At 35.3% G+C, this 17,180-nt stretch overlaps 3 protein-coding genes and 1 long non-coding RNA gene across 8 annotated transcripts in view; 1 reads left to right on the forward strand and 3 right to left on the reverse strand.

Annotated features, from left to right (window-relative positions):
• Positions 1–3,269, reverse strand: part of LOC117402713 (stromal membrane-associated protein 1-like) — a 95,021-nt gene extending 91,752 nt beyond the window's left edge. For 4 of the 5 annotated variants that reach the window (XM_059023918.1, XM_059023917.1, XM_059023916.1 and 1 more), the window contains exon 1: positions 2,925–3,228. In XM_059023918.1, the coding sequence (XP_058879901.1) occupies positions 2,925–3,042 (118 nt within the window). In that variant the 5' untranslated portion in view covers positions 3,043–3,228. Of the gene's footprint in view, positions 1–2,924 lie in introns of all 5 variants that reach the window. The other variant, XM_059023915.1, reaches the window with a different exon arrangement.
• Positions 3,270–4,672: 1,403 nt separating this feature from the next.
• On the reverse strand, positions 4,673–6,509 carry sdhaf4 (succinate dehydrogenase complex assembly factor 4). The gene is made up of 3 exons (XM_059023919.1): positions 6,310–6,509; positions 5,746–5,883; positions 4,673–5,450 (listed from the first exon to the last, which is right to left on the reverse strand). The coding sequence occupies exons 1-3, from the start codon at positions 6,389–6,391 to the stop codon at positions 5,341–5,343; spliced, it is 330 nt and encodes a 109-aa protein (XP_058879902.1). The 5' UTR covers positions 6,392–6,509; the 3' UTR covers positions 4,673–5,340.
• A 225-nt stretch (positions 6,510–6,734) lies between these two features.
• LOC131737107 (uncharacterized) lies at positions 6,735–8,443 on the forward strand. Its single transcript, XR_009328679.1, has 2 exons — positions 6,735–6,834; positions 6,984–8,443. It is a non-coding gene; the product is annotated as an uncharacterized LOC131737107 (long non-coding RNA).
• Positions 8,444–8,586: 143 nt separating this feature from the next.
• On the reverse strand, positions 8,587–14,423 carry LOC117402754 (centromere protein K-like). Its single transcript, XM_034004190.3, has 11 exons — positions 14,021–14,423; positions 13,584–13,607; positions 13,141–13,278; positions 12,756–12,812; positions 11,933–12,005; positions 11,253–11,299; positions 10,836–10,918; positions 10,113–10,211; positions 9,646–9,775; positions 9,446–9,499; positions 8,587–9,173 (listed from the first exon to the last, which is right to left on the reverse strand). The coding sequence occupies exons 1-11, from the start codon at positions 14,021–14,023 to the stop codon at positions 9,015–9,017; spliced, it is 867 nt and encodes a 288-aa protein (XP_033860081.2). The 5' UTR covers positions 14,024–14,423; the 3' UTR covers positions 8,587–9,014.
• Positions 14,424–17,180: the final 2,757 nt, after the last annotated feature.

Raw genomic sequence — 17,180 nt, forward strand, 5'->3', positions numbered from 1 at the left:
GTCGTTATCAGTAACCTGGAAGTTTAACAAAGCCGTTTGCGTAGCTAAGCCATTACCATGTCAGAGCAAAGGGTTCACAGTGGCAAACCACCATAACTTTGACATTAATCAATCACTTAACTGAAACTTTGTGTAATTTACCAAAAGACTTCCAGAATCGGATGCAAGTTAGCTGCCAAAGATCACATTTTCTCTTGGAGATGCTGTTTGTAGGATACTGCACTTGTTTTCATGAAAACACATAGCCAACTTCCTTTTAGCCCTAATGACAGCAATACTGAGCGGCTGGTAGTAAGAGACACGATAATGTTTCACTGTTTAAAAAAGTGGTCAGACTTCCATTTTGCATTTTGGTTTCTGGGAAGTGAATCTCTCTTTTTAGATGTGGCTTTCATTTTAATTAAGAGGAAGATAACAGTGGCACTGTGTGTCTGTCAGCTGGAAGGGAGAATGGCCCCCATGATATACATAGTACATACAGGTATGCGACAATGCTGCGAGGAGCTGTGGGGTAATACAGTAGAGTTACCCCAAAATGTTTTGTGCTCAGCCCACACTTGGGATACATGGATTTAAATATGTGTCTACTTAGCCAAGCTAATTGTAAGCCTTGATTCTACTGTAAGTTGACAATCTACTCTAGATTCACAGTAGTCTCCACGTATAGGAACACCTCCTAAGATAACACTTTGGCTTAGGGAACAACCTTGTGGTGAAACAGAATTTTTCCATTGTAAATGCTCCGGCTAAGGAACAGGAACTTCTCTTAAAGGAACACCTTGTTGGCACTGATAGCGATTTGTTGCTAACCAATTCAAAACTGATACAGTACTGTTTAGTCACCTGATAACTCATCATCAAACTCAAATGATGTATTCAATCTTTTCAAAACTGACTGGTTATCATGAGAGTGCCTGATTGGTTTATTCAATCTTTTCAGAACTGCCGTAATTTCTCATTGCCTCCTTGTTTATTCCGACTTCGACAAGTGCATCTCATCAGTACAAAATGGCATGCAGCCAAACACCGGCGAAACGCGTCACTGTTTCTCTTGCTACAAAGTTGGAACAAGGGATATTGACAAAATCCTAGAACACAGCAGTGTACCAACACAATATTACAAAGTGTGCTTTATCTATCATGTTGAAACAAACTCAGACATGACCTCGATTCAGATATTTAATCAGAACACTGTATATTTATGAATATTTATATTACAACTTCTGGCTGTAGAGCAACAACATAGTTGTTTGGTAAATTGGGACACCTTTTTTGTTGGGAATTTCTAACCAAAATGATTAACCTCCAAACTTATCATACAGGTATTTCAAACACTGAAGCACAAACCAAGAGGGTCATCTTGTTGAATATTTATTAAAAACCGCACACCAAGAGAATGCACATGCGTTTTCCTATGAAGTGGTCACATTTACCATGTAGAGTGTGACAGACAGACAGATAAGGGTCCACATTTTGAATAAAGACCCATAAAAGAATGCAGAATATTCACACTAGGCCTGTCCATGCTGAACAGTGTATACCGTCGACAAATGTTCTTGGATTCTACTGGGAAACTGGGAAACACACTCAAGCTCTATCAGTGTGTTGTAAAAAGACATGTCAAAGAGCATATTAGGTGTGGTTTGAAGTTGTATCTTCAACTACAGTTGCCAAAACAAAAGATACAATATCAGCATCAACACTTGTGCTCTGGATGACTGACTTTTTGCCTTGGGCTGTGGGTCAGGCAAGCTCTATGCTTGTGCATGTGATAATCGGGACTGACAGTTCAAAACTAAGGGACTGGGCCCTATAATAACATAACCAAGAACTGACCCTAGTACAACTGTCCCAAATCAATTTCAATCAAGTGGAGCCAAGGCTTACTTGAATAATTTATACTTCTGCTGAACGAGGTATCCAAAAAGCCTCCTGCAGTTAATGGTGACACTTCACTGTCTTAATAAATTGTCTCGGGGAAGTAGATTATACTAGTCAAATACCTTACACACCATTACATTAAATAACTTGTTTTGTAAATAACACATTTAGCTTAATTCTGACATTAAGGAGGTAACTGCAAACAGTATCAGCAAACCTTAAATGCTGCTGAAAAGGAGAATCACATTAAACATGTTTATGTATTCAATGTCTAAAGATTTTTAATGCTTTACAAGTATGTCCAGTTCCACCTTCAAACTTACACGGGCAAGTCTCTGAAATCAGGGTTGGAATAAAAAAACTAAATTTGCACAGCAGGTTTTACTGGGAGCTTAGTCACACAAACTATTATGATCACAGTAAAACATGCAATGGCTTAAAGTGATTTGAGTCTAGTTTCCGCTTGAAAATACACAGTTGCCTACTCCGTTATAAAACATTTACTATTTTCATTTTCAGTTACAGAAAACTGTAGTGTTTCTTGATATACTGCTATGCCCAATTAGTTTCCACATGTAGAATATGTTTGAATGAAAGCCTACACATACAGACAAACCTGATGTGAATAACACAAGGTAATGCGGGTATGTCATTTATTGTAGGCCAGGTTATACAAAAAACAGCTTTGCTTGTCATGCTAGATGCTTGTTAGTACAAATCGTGTTTTCGATTAAGCATATAGAAAGTAGGGGGTGCGGAAGCTTCCACCAATTGAATTGCTTTGTTTTTTGTATCACTCATTGACTAACCAAGTAAATACCGGTACAGTTCTATAGCTCCAACGCCAGTACCAGATTAATTTACTATATTTTTCCGACTGACTTATGAAAAGTGTCTGGATGCCAGCATAACCGATCAACACAGGACGATACATGTCTACTTATTTGTAAGGTTCGATTTGCTTAACAGTGAGCATTGTTCAGTATGGAGTTAGACTTGTATAAAATACTATAAGAATGATTAGCATGTCGTTTTCACTTTACCTTTTGCCTCGCAGTCAGCGCAGTATTTGTTATCCTCTTCTCTCAGCATTTTGGACAGGATGGCCTGGTGCTGCTCATTCAATTTCAGAGCCTTTTCCCTTTCCGAACGGGTCGTCATTTCTCAGCCGGTATCTGTTTAATTTTTTTTTAACGAAACAATACAATTCCCAAAACAATAGTGGCTAAATAAAATGTTTTAATTACACTGTCATTCCCCGGGTTATGAAACTTACTAGCAGCAATGAGAAGCAGCAGTTATGGCAGCAACCAGGAAGCACCCGGAAACGGAACTATAATCTTCAACGACTGCTACAACTACAGGATTCCCAATCCGCCTGAAATGAAATAGTTCACCCTGTGTGAATTTAGGTGTAACGTGTACATGTTTAATTGGAAATGTCAAGGCAAAACGTTAAAAGAATATCATACATGGTTATGTGAAATACTGATGTCATAATATTGGAAAACATACGCATTGCCATATAATATAGATGTGTGGTTTATAATATCCCTCCGCAAACAGGTAAGCTTATGAGGTCACTGTGACATTTTGAACACACCTTGTGACGTGATGTTCTTCAAAACAGGGACTGGTATTTATTGTACAATAATGCTTATAAAGCCAAAACTGACAGTTATCAAACAAGTGTTAACCTGACCATTGCCAGCTGGGTTTTTCTCAAGTAGCAGAGCATTTTTTTAGAATTAAGGATATGGCTTTTACCGGCACATTATAATTAGACAGCTGTCTTGGAATTCCCAAAATGGCAGGGAACTGTATAACTTCCACATTTTTTGAGGTTATGATGAATATAAAGTGTAAAAACAATTGGTGATGGAAACCCCCAAATAAAAAATGTACCAGTAAGTGAATAACTTTTTTATAACATGTTTTTATTAATGTAGACATATACAAAAGTCTAATAAAATGTTTATAAGATATATTTGTCAACTTGTTGCTACTATATCACCATATGAGAAATAACCTTCCTAATCATATACTATACATTTTTAAAAAGCTTTTTTTTTTTTTAAATCTTTTATTCTGACTGATAATGTCAGTTGCCTCATATCACCCACTCCCCCACTCCCACTGGTTTGAAGTCTGTTTTGTATTCATATTTTTTTTTCTAGGCTGTTAAGAACCAAAGTAGTCAACATCAGTTTCAGGAATCTCAAAGTTTTTATAATTAATTGAAATAGACTTGGTAAGATTCTCAAGGTGAACATTCATTGCATTACACACGTGCAAGTCTGTGACATGATGAGCAATTGGAAGAGCTTCCTGGAGATTTTGACAACTGGTACATTTTAGCCTTTTTAGCAACTAAAAGAAACTCATGAAATAGAAAGACCCATCCTCTTCTTAATGAAGGGATTGTGTGTTCTATTAGTTCAGTTATAAAAGGGTGTTTATTAATAAACTGCATAGATTTGACTGCACAAATATAGATTCTACATTTCTTGGGGGAAGATTATTTCCTCAACCACAGAAATATCTCAGAATGTTTTTACCATATCTGCATTTTTAAACACCATCCATCCTATGAAAGTCTTCAGATCTTATCACCACTATATAATTATTGTATACAGTATATATATATTTTTTTATTTTGAACTACTGTTACAGAGAGCAGCGAATGTGTAACAGAGAATATGAATGTTATGGTCCCAAAACGTTTTTTATATACTCAAGACTATGCTGCTGTCAGTGTGTATTGCAAATTCAGAGAAAAATTGATAATTAATTGAAGTAATAAAAACTTGTTTACTGCAGTTTAACATTTATTGTACAGAGGCAATGCATTGATGCTCCTGAAAAACAGTACAATATACAACTATATTGTTACACCATTTTATATACACAATGCCTAATAAAATAGATGTCCTATTTTCATGCCATTTCTAAATACTATAACTTACAAGAAAAATAATAGAACATATAGCCAAAGGCTTCGATAATTATATTTCTTTTTTATTAAACTGCATATGGTGCATTTAAATAACGGTACTACAGTACGTACCAGGTAGTTGTAGTGACGCAAGTACTTAATTTGCCCACAGTGGAAAATCCAGGCCATAATGAGTGTTTCAGAAGTCTGTAACCATAGGCCAAATATGTATTTAAGTAATACCATAGGTTAAGTCTTAAATTCATCATCTATTAGGTATAGGGGTGAATATTTAGCAAGCCCCTTATTAAAAAATATAATTGTAATTCGCTACCACATTCTCCACCAGGCATATTGTTACAGAGGAGTTGCTTTCTTTTTGGAAAAAACAAAAAAGTTCTGAAAACAGAATGAACGGGGATTTGTTCATTATCTTTTTTTAATTGATCAGTGTATTTCATCATCCTCTTCACTTAACATTTCTTAGACAAGACATGAAAGTATATTATGGCTTTCATGTTTGATTAAAAATCAATGCATCGTCCCTTTCTCTCCCAGTCCCCATATCGAGTTGGCTCAGGACCTCTTGGTCCTCCTTTCTCTTTAGTAACTGGGTTTATGTCATCAGGAAATCCTATAATGAAATAAACAACAATTTATTAAAATATAACAGTAGCCAGAGAAATCAACAATTAAAATATATTACTTCTAGTTTATTTTATTTGGTGAATGTGAAGAAGAAATACACTCATTAGAACTGAGAAGCTCTGTTGTGCATGAAAAGTGTTTCACCTTTACCCATTTCACTAGGAAGCAAACTGATAAACATGCAAGATGAATAAACCATAGATAATACTATTACCAATATGAACTGTATGGTCACAACACCAAAAATGAATCATAAACGACACATGGAACACAGCACTTACTTTCCAGAGGATCCCTCTCCTTGGGAGCTTGTTCAGGAACATCAAATCGACCTTGTGGGGTTTTTGGTGTTCTTAGTGGTGTTTTCTTGGCTTCCGATTTCCCATCAGAGCTAGCCAACCTCAAGGAAGCAAACTGCCCTGTTGCCACATAAAAGAAAAAAGTTAAAAACATTACAATTGTATATGGGTCGTGGGGCTAGGTTTGACCTTCATAAAATAATAAAAGCAATATAGTTATTCCGTTTTTGAACAAAAAGAAAATAACTCCAATATTTGTTAATGCCACGGAGTCTCGCATTACTGAATGAACTGACACATTTTCTAACTCGGTAGCCCTGGACTACTGTAGATTCGTAAAAATCAATTCAGTCAGAACAAAATATATATTTTAACAATTACGAATTAATTGCTATTTTAAAACTATGTTATAAAACAGACAAACATAAGCATCTTAACAGAAAATAACACTTAAATGATAAACATTTGACTGCAAAAAGTCGATTACTCTGACGGTTTCGTAACAGATCAACATTGACATTGACTAAACTATCGTAACTTTCTTACCTGAACCGTATCTTGGTTCCCCGAGCAGTGCTCTGCGTAATAATATTCCCTTTGCTGCAAAACGTAAACATTTTAAAGGCATCCTCGAACCGCTCGTCAATGTTCCTGTTCGGTGTTATTTTATAATAGTACTCCTGCAAACATCACTAGGGACTCAAGCTCAAATAAACGCCTGCAGGGACGTCATCAAGAAGCGACATGCTTACTTTGCGACTGCTTAGTCCTTGAAGTTTTGATTTGTACGTTGGGAACTATTGTATCCGACAATAAGAAACTTTGTCAACGTTTTCTATAAAAAAATAAAATAAAATAAAAAAAATCCCAATTTGGCTCATTATGCAGATGCTGCTCCATAGCACGCCGCAGTGTGCGTACCACGCACATCGGCCGACGTTACCAATGGGCTGTCCTTACATTGGTACCACCAAATGTTCCTGTCAGGACACTGCAATCTGATTGGTTACCATATTATTGTTAATAAAACAATTAATAGTCCTCTCCCAACACCGAAACCTTAAGCCTAAGGTCAGTATCCTATACTGCAGCCATTACACATCTAAAGTAGTTCATGTTTGGCAGTTAATAAACGTTTTTGTTACTTTAAAAATGAAGTGACCAGAGGTTCTGACTTCCTCAGTTGTACTGACAGGAACATTTCGTGTACCTTTTTGTAGGCACTGCTACAATGGCTGTACCTCTTGGTCATTCAGGTGACCCGGGTTCTGCTCGGCATTTTCCGCCATGTCTGCTTGCTACAACTACCTCGCGGCTTACGTCTCCGTGTCTTTCAACAGAGCGTCCTGGTCGCCAAGGTGACACAGCTGAGAATTATTCCTATCCTGGTGTCGTCAGAGTTCCAGTTTCGGTTGTATTTTCATCAGCACTTTTTTTTTTTAACCATTGTTACATCTGAATTAAGTTTTTCGCCGTGTGCTTGGCGAATATGGAGGATAATTCGTGCCAAAATGTAATAAATAAATAAAAACGAAATAAATAAATAAACAAATAAAATACGAAATAAATAAAATATGAAATAAATATACATGTTTCTATGTTATGTATGTATGTATTTATTTATTTCCTTTCGTTATTTATTTATTTATTTATTTATTTATTGGCACGATTGAGCGTCAATCACAGTGGAAGGGCGGGACAATACAGTATGTGAATCGATGATCTAACTTTGCCAGTTGGGGTTGTGTAGGGGTGTTGACTGTGTTGTGCGCTGCAAGTTGCAACCCTGGGCTGTGTACATTCAATCCAATCGTTTTTCCTTTTATAAAAGGAAATTGGAAACTGAAAAACAACTCGTTTTTTTTGTTTTAGCTTTGTGAGCAGAGAAATAATAATAACAAAAGTATTAAGATTTTATAGAATTACATACAAACGCGATTTCTGGTTTGTTTCACAATCAGATTAAGAATGTTACATGTCATTCTTTATGTATTTATTTTATGTTGCCAAACCATATGCCGTGCATCCCAAGTGACCCACTAAAACATAAAGTGATTTGTTTTTTTTATATACAGTAGTTGTAATTTGGTCACTTGAAGACCTGGTGCTCGTCATACAATGTCGTACTATAATAGCGTTTCTACGTTGCTCACACAGATGTCAGGTGATAACTGATCGAAAGACCTATCATATTTGAATTTACGATCTCGCAATACAGAAACGAGCCCCTAGATTTGGTCGGAGCAAAACAATTCTCATTGAGCTCAAATGAGTGACGGACTAGTAGTACTGCTGGAAACAAGGGCGAATCAAACTTGGTTCCCGTTCCAGGAAGTCCATTGCTTCGCTATGCAGTTGTGGAATACAACCTCCGTTATTTGAACTCTTGCATAGCCCTGAATCAATACAAGTACAACACTACATTAACATCAATCAGAATATTGCCAATATATGTCGCAAAGAATCCCACAGCATGAAGCGCATTTAACATAACCGTATTCACAGGGTGATGGTTTTTATTATTTTGATGTTTCCAGTACTGAGAAAAGGTTACACAAGTCTACAGATCTGAAGGGACTACATGTATGTGTACTATATAGTACTTAAATATGTATCATGCACTTAATGGGAGGTTTTCTTCACAACTACTAAGAGTAGACTGAAAGTAAATAAATAAATACAATTAATAATATCACTATCAAGGCCTACTCAAAAAAGAAAATACAATTCTGTGTGCTCTGGGCAGTCTCCTGTTAAGTAAGCATAATGCAGTCGTTTCCACGGTCTCTTGGTAAATATAAAATTTTAATTTAAAAACAGAAGAACATTAAAGTAAAGTTTATTATTGCATTATACCCATTCCTTACACAGACTGCTGACTTAAAATACAAAATCAATTGGCTGTTTCAGTCAAACACAAAACAATACACAATTAAATATACTATTACTAGATGTACTCTTGTCAGCATCTCCAGGGTCATTCAATTAAGTAGGATACCTGTATGTATTTGTGATAAATACATACAGTACAAGGTGACATTGTGTCAACACTAGACACAACATGAATGGAGGATTTGACAAGAGTGGATCCAGGTCAAACAATGATGTGCTTTTTCAATACACTTTATATGTACTTAACAGCAGAAAGCATTATACTAAGATTAAGATCAAGCAACTTAATACGGGCACCATTTACCCACACAGGTTTAAAAAACCAAAAAACAAACAAAAAAAAAATTTAAATCACGTCTTCACTGATGAAAAGCTTCCATCCGAATTCTGTTTGGATCTTCAGGGTGTCTTAATGCAACTCCGTATCGAAGCAACATCTCAACATAAGGTGGCCAAAAGGTGTTATCAATTGTTAGATATGGTTCATGAGGGGTTTGTAAGATCTTGTTCATAAGAAGCTGTATTTGGAAAGAAAACACCACAAGAAGAATACATACAGTAGCAAGTGGCAGGAATATAATTATAGTTTTCTCCCAAAAATACCAACACATATATATTGAATTGCCTTCAAATCAAAAAGATTATCTTGGGGCACAGTTGTGTAGAAGCATTAACTGTAGTAGACTGATTGAACTGTGATGCAATATTGATAACATGTACTAAACATTATGACATCACAGTAAAGAGAAAATAACCCACATAAAACATGATGTTTTGGAAATTGTCTTACCTCCAGTATTTCATGCAATGAAATAAGGTCTGCAGTGGGTTCTTGAGGAACATTCTAAATGAAGATACAAATTTGAAACGTTCTTTCCAGTTTCCCCAAGGGTTACATTTACATTCAATTTAAAAGCCCCTCCCCCCAAAAAATAAATTTAATGAAATAAAAAAAGGAACACATCGCTTTCATGGTAGATCAATACCTACCTTTTTACTAGCATTTCTTTGCTGCTGCGGAAGAGGAAAGTGTTCTTCAATAAACTCCCCCAGATTTTCCAACAGTTTTTCCCGATAAGCTATAACTTTATTGATTTTCACCTTGAGCTCCTGCATCGCTCTAAAGATTATAAGATACATATTCAATGTTTAAGCACCCACCAAACTTTCTACATCAGGTGTAAAACTACACAAAGTAGCTGTATGAGTAACCCATATGCTGCAATGTAGATTAAGAAAAGAGAATGTATAGTAGTGGAACAAAACTTTTAAACTCTACATAACATAAGTGGCACTACTGTAGTTTATAAGCCTTACAGCTTTGGAGGCCTGGATTTAAAGGAAGTCAAAAGGTGAAATTAATGTGGTCATCTCCAGTAGGTATCTGCACACATCACTAAACCACCGCGCAATTTGGCACACGTGTAGGTCTCTGAGTATATAAAACAGACACACACCTTGATTCAGAGAATTCCATCACTTCATTTTGCAGTTCAGCTGCCTTGTCAGTCACAGCCTTTAACAGCTCTTCTTGCTCTTCTAACCACTTCTGTTCACTGTGCATAAAAATGCACAACACTAGGTTAATAATGATGGGAAGCCAGAAAGTGAGGTTATTTGAGTTCAGAAGTGGCTCTTCAGTTCCAGTTGCCAGCCATAGACATTGTAACACTAGTTGGATCAGTCAACGTTTGTAAGCGACACATCTAGTTAACGCCTATTCTGTATTACCAGCACTACAAAAGGCAACTCAGGTGGTGTTGACACTCTCTGGCAGATGTAAGAAATGTCTACAGAACAGAATAACAGCTTATGATCACAAGACATTGTACCTTAAACACTTCAAAATAAATTTAAAGTAAAACACAGTATTTTAAATCACAATAAGATCCACTCAGAGTGTAAGCATCATAAACGATGACAGTTGTGTAGAAATGTTTGAACAATAGTAGATTGTGATGCAATATTGAGAAGATGTATTCCTTAATAGTATAACATCACAGTGACCAACTAGCAGATATGTCAACAGTTAACAGCACACAATGTTCAGGCTTGGTGAAATTAAAAGCACTTACTACTATGTGCACATGTTACAAGAAACCTGTATAATAAAACTGAGCAACACACTCTTGGATGGAATTAACACGATTAAAGGACAATAAAAGCACAATGTAACCAACCTTTTCAAATCTTTGTTTAATTTTTCATTCTTTGTCTGACAACAGGACAACACCATTTCAAGCTCTTTGTTTACTCTCTGCAACTAACAAAACAATGGCTTTATTAATAAAAACATAGAAAATTAGCATGCAAGTATATTCCTAAAACCAGTGTTAAGTAGCTAATTGTGTTGGCTTCTTGGTATGAACAGTGAGGAAGGGCAGGAGTGATGGGTTTAAATGCACATCAAAAACAATACATGTTACTGTAAGATACCTTACTAGCTACATACCATATAAGAAAACAAATTATAATAGCAATACTCTAAGGTGTTATCACTTCTATACTGCCTATAATAATAAAATCTATCTATTACATTACACAGTATAAATTATAGTATTTGTATTAAATCTCCCCCCATCCCCCTGTAAACCTACCTCTTCCTTTCCAACAGCAACCAGAACATCATTATTCTTAGACAGCACTGGGAAAATAAGATATTTTTTGGTGTTTTTTTTAACTTTAATTAAAAAGATTAAAATACATCGATAAATACTTCTTGTTGAAATACGTGTAAACATTTTTACTAGTTTGTTACTTTTGCTACATATTAAATAATATAATTACAGTGGAACGTCGCATATCCGACCTTCACATAATCGCCCTGATCAATTAACCGCCTCGCTAAATAAATAAATAAAAGAAATTATTAAAATTAGGCTACAAGAGTAATAGTATTGGCAGCAAGTGCAGCGTCCGCGATGGAAACAGAAAAAGCTTTGCGTGGAGACGGCTTATACTAAACCGCATGGCAACACGGTGTATTGTAGCCCAATTAATCTCGTTGAAATGTGCTTACTTTTAAAGCAAAGAATTTCCCTGTGTTTAAAGCAGTTTGAGTGTTGTTTTTGTTCACTAACCTATTTATGCATGTGTAAATGTCATTTTCTATAGATGTTCGCAAATCCGACTCACATATCCACCTATACCCCAGTCCACAGGGGGTCAGATATTCAACTTTGTACTGTATTATTAATGTTCTCATCAGCAGTAGTCACCCCCCCCCCCCAAAAAAAAACCAAATAAATAAATAAAATAATTTCCCCAACACACTTACATTCAGGTTCTTTTTTCTGCCACTGGTTTAATTCAGCAGTTAAAGCCTTCACATGTGTCATAAGTTGAGAAAACTGCAGAGAAGCAAATATTTGTGTTAAATGTTGATGTTACAAAACCCATATGTTATGGAGAATATAACTATATATACATACAACTATGGCTGTTCGAGGCAAACATGCTGGGACATAATTCAAACTGTCTACAGAGAGGGTGAAAAAAACAACTAATTCCTCTTACTTCTAATCTGAGAAAACAGAAGCTCTGGTCATGTAATTATCAGTAGAAACCCTTTACTGCATAGAGCACTAAAAAAGGATGCTTCATTCTAGTCACCTGCTGTCACTGTTTTACACTTAATACAGTATTGTGTTTCTGTTTTGATAATGGTATAATGAACCAGTCTGTTTCCAGGGCAACTCCCTCCTCTTATTTTACAAATAAATTATGTATATAAGTTTACAAACGGATATCTAAATATTTTGATATTTAGAAAACGTCATGCAGTAAAGGGTTGGTAAACAGTTTAAATAATAAAACAGAATCTGTGTTTATATAAGAGAAAATAGCACAATCAAGTAAACAGAAACTATCACTGTCAAAAAGCTTTTCCATACCATGGGAAGCTCATGGGCTACTTTTACTGCTGCAAAGTTAGCTTCCAATGTTTTTGCCTTTTTTTTTACAAGATTCACTACATGAAGCTGTACAAGCAGGTCTCAGTTTCAAGAATCTGAACTGTGCTCCACCACAGCTATTAACTCACATGTTATTATTTAAAGCGTATTGTTCAGAATGCATTTGTTTAAAATTAATAGAACTACCTCATAGCCTGTGTCTTCCAAAGTATCTGTTTCTGTCAGCGTTAACTTATTCTGCAACTGGAAGAGTAAAGAAACAATTTATAATACATTCAGATAAATACTGAGAATGTATCACAGTCTAGATCCATTAGATCAGGGGTGTCCAATCCTGGTCCTGGAGGGCCAGTGTCCCTCCTGGTTTTTATTACAACTGTGTCCTAAATTACTTAATTAGAACAATAACTGGTAATAATTGGTCCAGTTAAGTAATTTAGGACACAGTTGAAACAAAAACCAGGAGGGACAGCGACCCTCCAGGACCAGGATTGGACACCCCTGCATTAGATCCACAAACCCATTCTGTTCTGCAGTGACAGAGTTTAACATTAGACAGAAATAAACATACCTCTTCAAGTTCTTTCCATTTTTCTTCACACTCACTTAATAGTTCCTCTAAAGCGCTCTCAGAGACCGCAGCATTACTTGTAATATCAGGAGCAAGACTGGGTTGGTACACTGACATGTGCTTCGCCAGAGCCTTGGTCTAAAATAAGTAACGATTTATAATGAAAAAAAGTATAATTTAATTTCCAAATCTCAGGCTTTATTAACACAATATACAGTAACAAAAGCTAAGCCTATATAAAATGTATATACACAAAGAATCCTCCACAGATTTGTTTTTCTTTCTGTGTTCCATATTTACTTTAGTATGTTTAAAATAGAAGGGAACTTTATGCAAAAAGGGAAATAATCAGGATAATTTAAGAGCAACAAACAGCGGTGTACCTATATATTAGTAGGTTGGCAGTTCGAGACAGGGGTATACGAGATCACCATGTTACTAACCTGTTGTAGAAGTTCATCTGCATCCTAAGAATAATTTAAAAAAATAATAATAATTAAAAAATGAAAGCCTTCAACTACATGTATTGAAAGAGAGATATTTTAAAAGACAGCACAACCAAGAAAACAAACTAAATCGTTCACATTCAGAAGACTTTGGCTTTCTTGAATCTGTCATTGTCCTTGTTCGGTTTGGTTGTGCAACTTATCTGCAGTTCTCAGATGTCAAGGAATAATCGAATAACGTCTAGATCCAGCAGTAACACTGCTATGTAACCCACCCCCCGTATTTATGGGCTGGCATTAAGAAAATAATAATAATAATAATAATAATAATAATAATAATAATATGACATTTCTCGTCTAAGTAAATATTAATACAATAGAACTAGTACTTTAAAAAAAATACCCAAAATATATAACACACGCTTAAAACATACCATTTTGACTGTGTGCAATATAATTAAACAGGAAGCCCTAATGTTTTCCTTTTTTCTTTTTCGCTCGCATTACAAAAATGCCGCGATGGAGAAATCGAGGACGTCACACACAGGAAATGTACAAAAACTTCCAAACTTCCCAGTAGGGCTTCTGGTTCCGTCGCTTCCTTTTGACATCAGAACTGAAGGAACGTTGTGCTTGCCCATTAAAGTGAAAAAGAAAGACTTAATTAACCAGCGCCTCTCCCCGTGTAAGCACTTTCTAACAGACCTCTAATTTGCCATTCTTTTTATAAATAGCAGCTTCGTGTTTTAACACGTCTCCCAATAAATATTATCCGAAATCCGATTAAATGAACAATGCGCCAGAACCGGAAGCGCGTGTGGGAGGTTTTGTCGCTGGGAACTCGTATCCTCATGGAGTAAGATCCAGTACCCAGGCAGGCTTTCTACAAGGCAGATATGTTTCAAATAACATTCGTTTAGTGCTGGATATTTTAGGTTACCCATATTTATTCTCTTTCTTGACTTATACAAGGCTTTTGACACGGTTGACCACTCATTTATTTCTAGAGGGTTGGTTCACTTTGGTTTTGGTAAAAATGTTATACATACAATTAACACTTTATATCATGGAATTAACAGTAGTGTTTCTTTACCATGTGGTACTTTCCCCAGATTTGAAATACACAGAGGTATTAGACAAGGCTGCCCCATTTCCTGTTTTTTATTTCTTTTGGCAGCTAAATTACTGAATTTGAATGTTATAAACTGTTAAGAAATTGAAGGTATCAAAATTGGTGACAACACATTAGCTATCAGCCAATTAGGAGATGACACGTGTCTTTTCTTTAAAAAATGAGCTACAGGTCTCTATTACATTAAAGAGTCTTGATCTTTTTGCTAAGGCCTCTGGTCTTACACTCAATTGTAAGAAATGTGAAATTATTTCAGTGCATAAATCAAGCTAGTCTTCTATTAATGGCATTGCAATTAAGGACTCAAAATATCTGGGTATTGATGTATGTAAATCACCTGCTGAAAGAATTTCTAAGAATTTTAACACCAAAATACAAAAAGCAAATGAGACTTAACTCTTTATGGCAGGGTTCTACTTTCCAAAACTGAAGGTATTTCTAGGTTAGTTTACCCTGCTCTATCTCTGTACATTGACACAAAAACATGTAAATCCATTGACTCTTTATTGTTTTAAATCATCTGGAAAAATAAAACAGAATATATGAAACAGAATGCTATAACCCAATGTTGTTTCAGAGGGTGGTTTGAATGCATTGGACTTCCAGACAATTAATACTATCTCTAAGATTAACTGGATTAATGAAATGTGTATCTATGAATACCCCTTGGTTCTGGATTCCTAATACATTTTTTAAAGAATGTGATTTTTTACTATCTTACAATTACAACTGTAATAAATTGCCATCAAACTCTCAAATTTCCATAAACAAGCTCTCAACTCATGGAAGACTGCTTTCAAACATAACGTTTCTCCACATAGCAGTATAATTTGGAATAATCAATTTGTGTTATCTAGGAATAGATCCTTGTATATAAGAGAATAGACAGATGGGGGGATAATACTCATATCTGATCTGGTAAATGATGGAGATTATCTTTGTACGTACAACACATTAATTAGTGAATTCAATATAATAATTAAACCTAAGGATTTCTTCATAGTGATAAATGGCATTCCAGCTAAATTAATTTTCCTTATTAAAGCACATATACTATATAATCCTAATCTTTTGGAATGACACGTCCCTTCTGATATTTAGAAGCTTCAACAAATTAGTTAAAATTTCAAAACGCATGGTCCTATACCTGGATAACTACGATGGTAAAAGTAGTTAATCAATGGGGCTATTAAGCTTTTATGTTTATTGGGAAAATACCACATTCTTGAGGCTAAATTTGTAAAATTCAGACCTGTTTTGTATCAAACTGAAATCTTTTCATTCTTCTCTACAAAAAACTGGTAATAACCATAAGGCATTCCGGACATCCACCCTTATTGATAGCTTCACTAATAATTGTTGAAGTTATTATCCCCGTGTTCGTTTATGGTTGCTGTATTTTTTTATTTTAATTTTTCTCTTGTACCACTCATGAAAAAATGCTGATTTGACTACAATATTTACAATATTATGTGGATTGTATGTTGATCTCAATACTGCCTCTTTTTGTAAATGTGTATTGTTAATAAAAACCTAATAAGGGGGGGGGGGGGGGGGGAAATCCCCCAAAACTATTGTATCCGACACTGCCCTGCAGCCAAGGTATTGAGTTCCTGCGTGCAGGAAACAGGGAGGTGGGATATGCACAAGATTACATTTTTTCTTGGAAAATAATAAATTATTAAATAAAATATCTAAGTGAAGAAATAGGACCACAATAGATCACATAATAAGGATTGCTACAGATGCAGAGGAAGCATTAAGCAACAGAGAAATTGTAGGGGCAATATTTATAGACATTGAGAAGTCATATGATGTGTTATGGAATAATGGCTTGTATATAAAATGGGATAGAAAGGGAACATGTTTTGGTGGATGAGACACTTGAGAAGCAGAATGGAATGCTTGAAAAAGGTAGTGTTTTAATCCCAATTTTATTTAACATAATGATAAATGATGCAGTAGAGTAAATAGCTGGAAGTTAAGTAAGATGGGTCTTTTTGCAGATGATGGGGTGATATGGGTGAGAAGTAAAAAAAATGGAGGTGGTAAAACATAAACTACAGGAGAATGTGAATAAATTAGAGGTATGGGTGAAAAAGAGGGGATTTAAAATTTCATTAGAGAAAACTGAAAGCATGCTTTCTAAACAAATCAAAGTAAAGACCTATAAAATATGGACACATAATTAAAGAAGTTAGTGAGGCCAAATATTTGGGGGGTTATTTAGATTTAAAAAAAAATGATGTGGCATAAACATATTAAAAATATAACAGATGTGTAAAGGAAGATTACATTTGCTGAAAGCAATACCAGGTACCCAATGGGGAGCAGATCAAAAAAGTATTTTAATGATATATAAAGGTACATAAGAAGTGTAATAGATTATGGAAGCCACGTTATAGAGGCAGCATGTAAGAGTCATTAAAGAGTTTAGAAGCAATTCAGGCACAGGCATTAAG

This window comes from Acipenser ruthenus, chromosome 5, assembly GCF_902713425.1.
Source record: "Acipenser ruthenus chromosome 5, fAciRut3.2 maternal haplotype, whole genome shotgun sequence".
NCBI lineage: Eukaryota > Metazoa > Chordata > Actinopteri > Acipenseriformes > Acipenseridae > Acipenser > Acipenser ruthenus.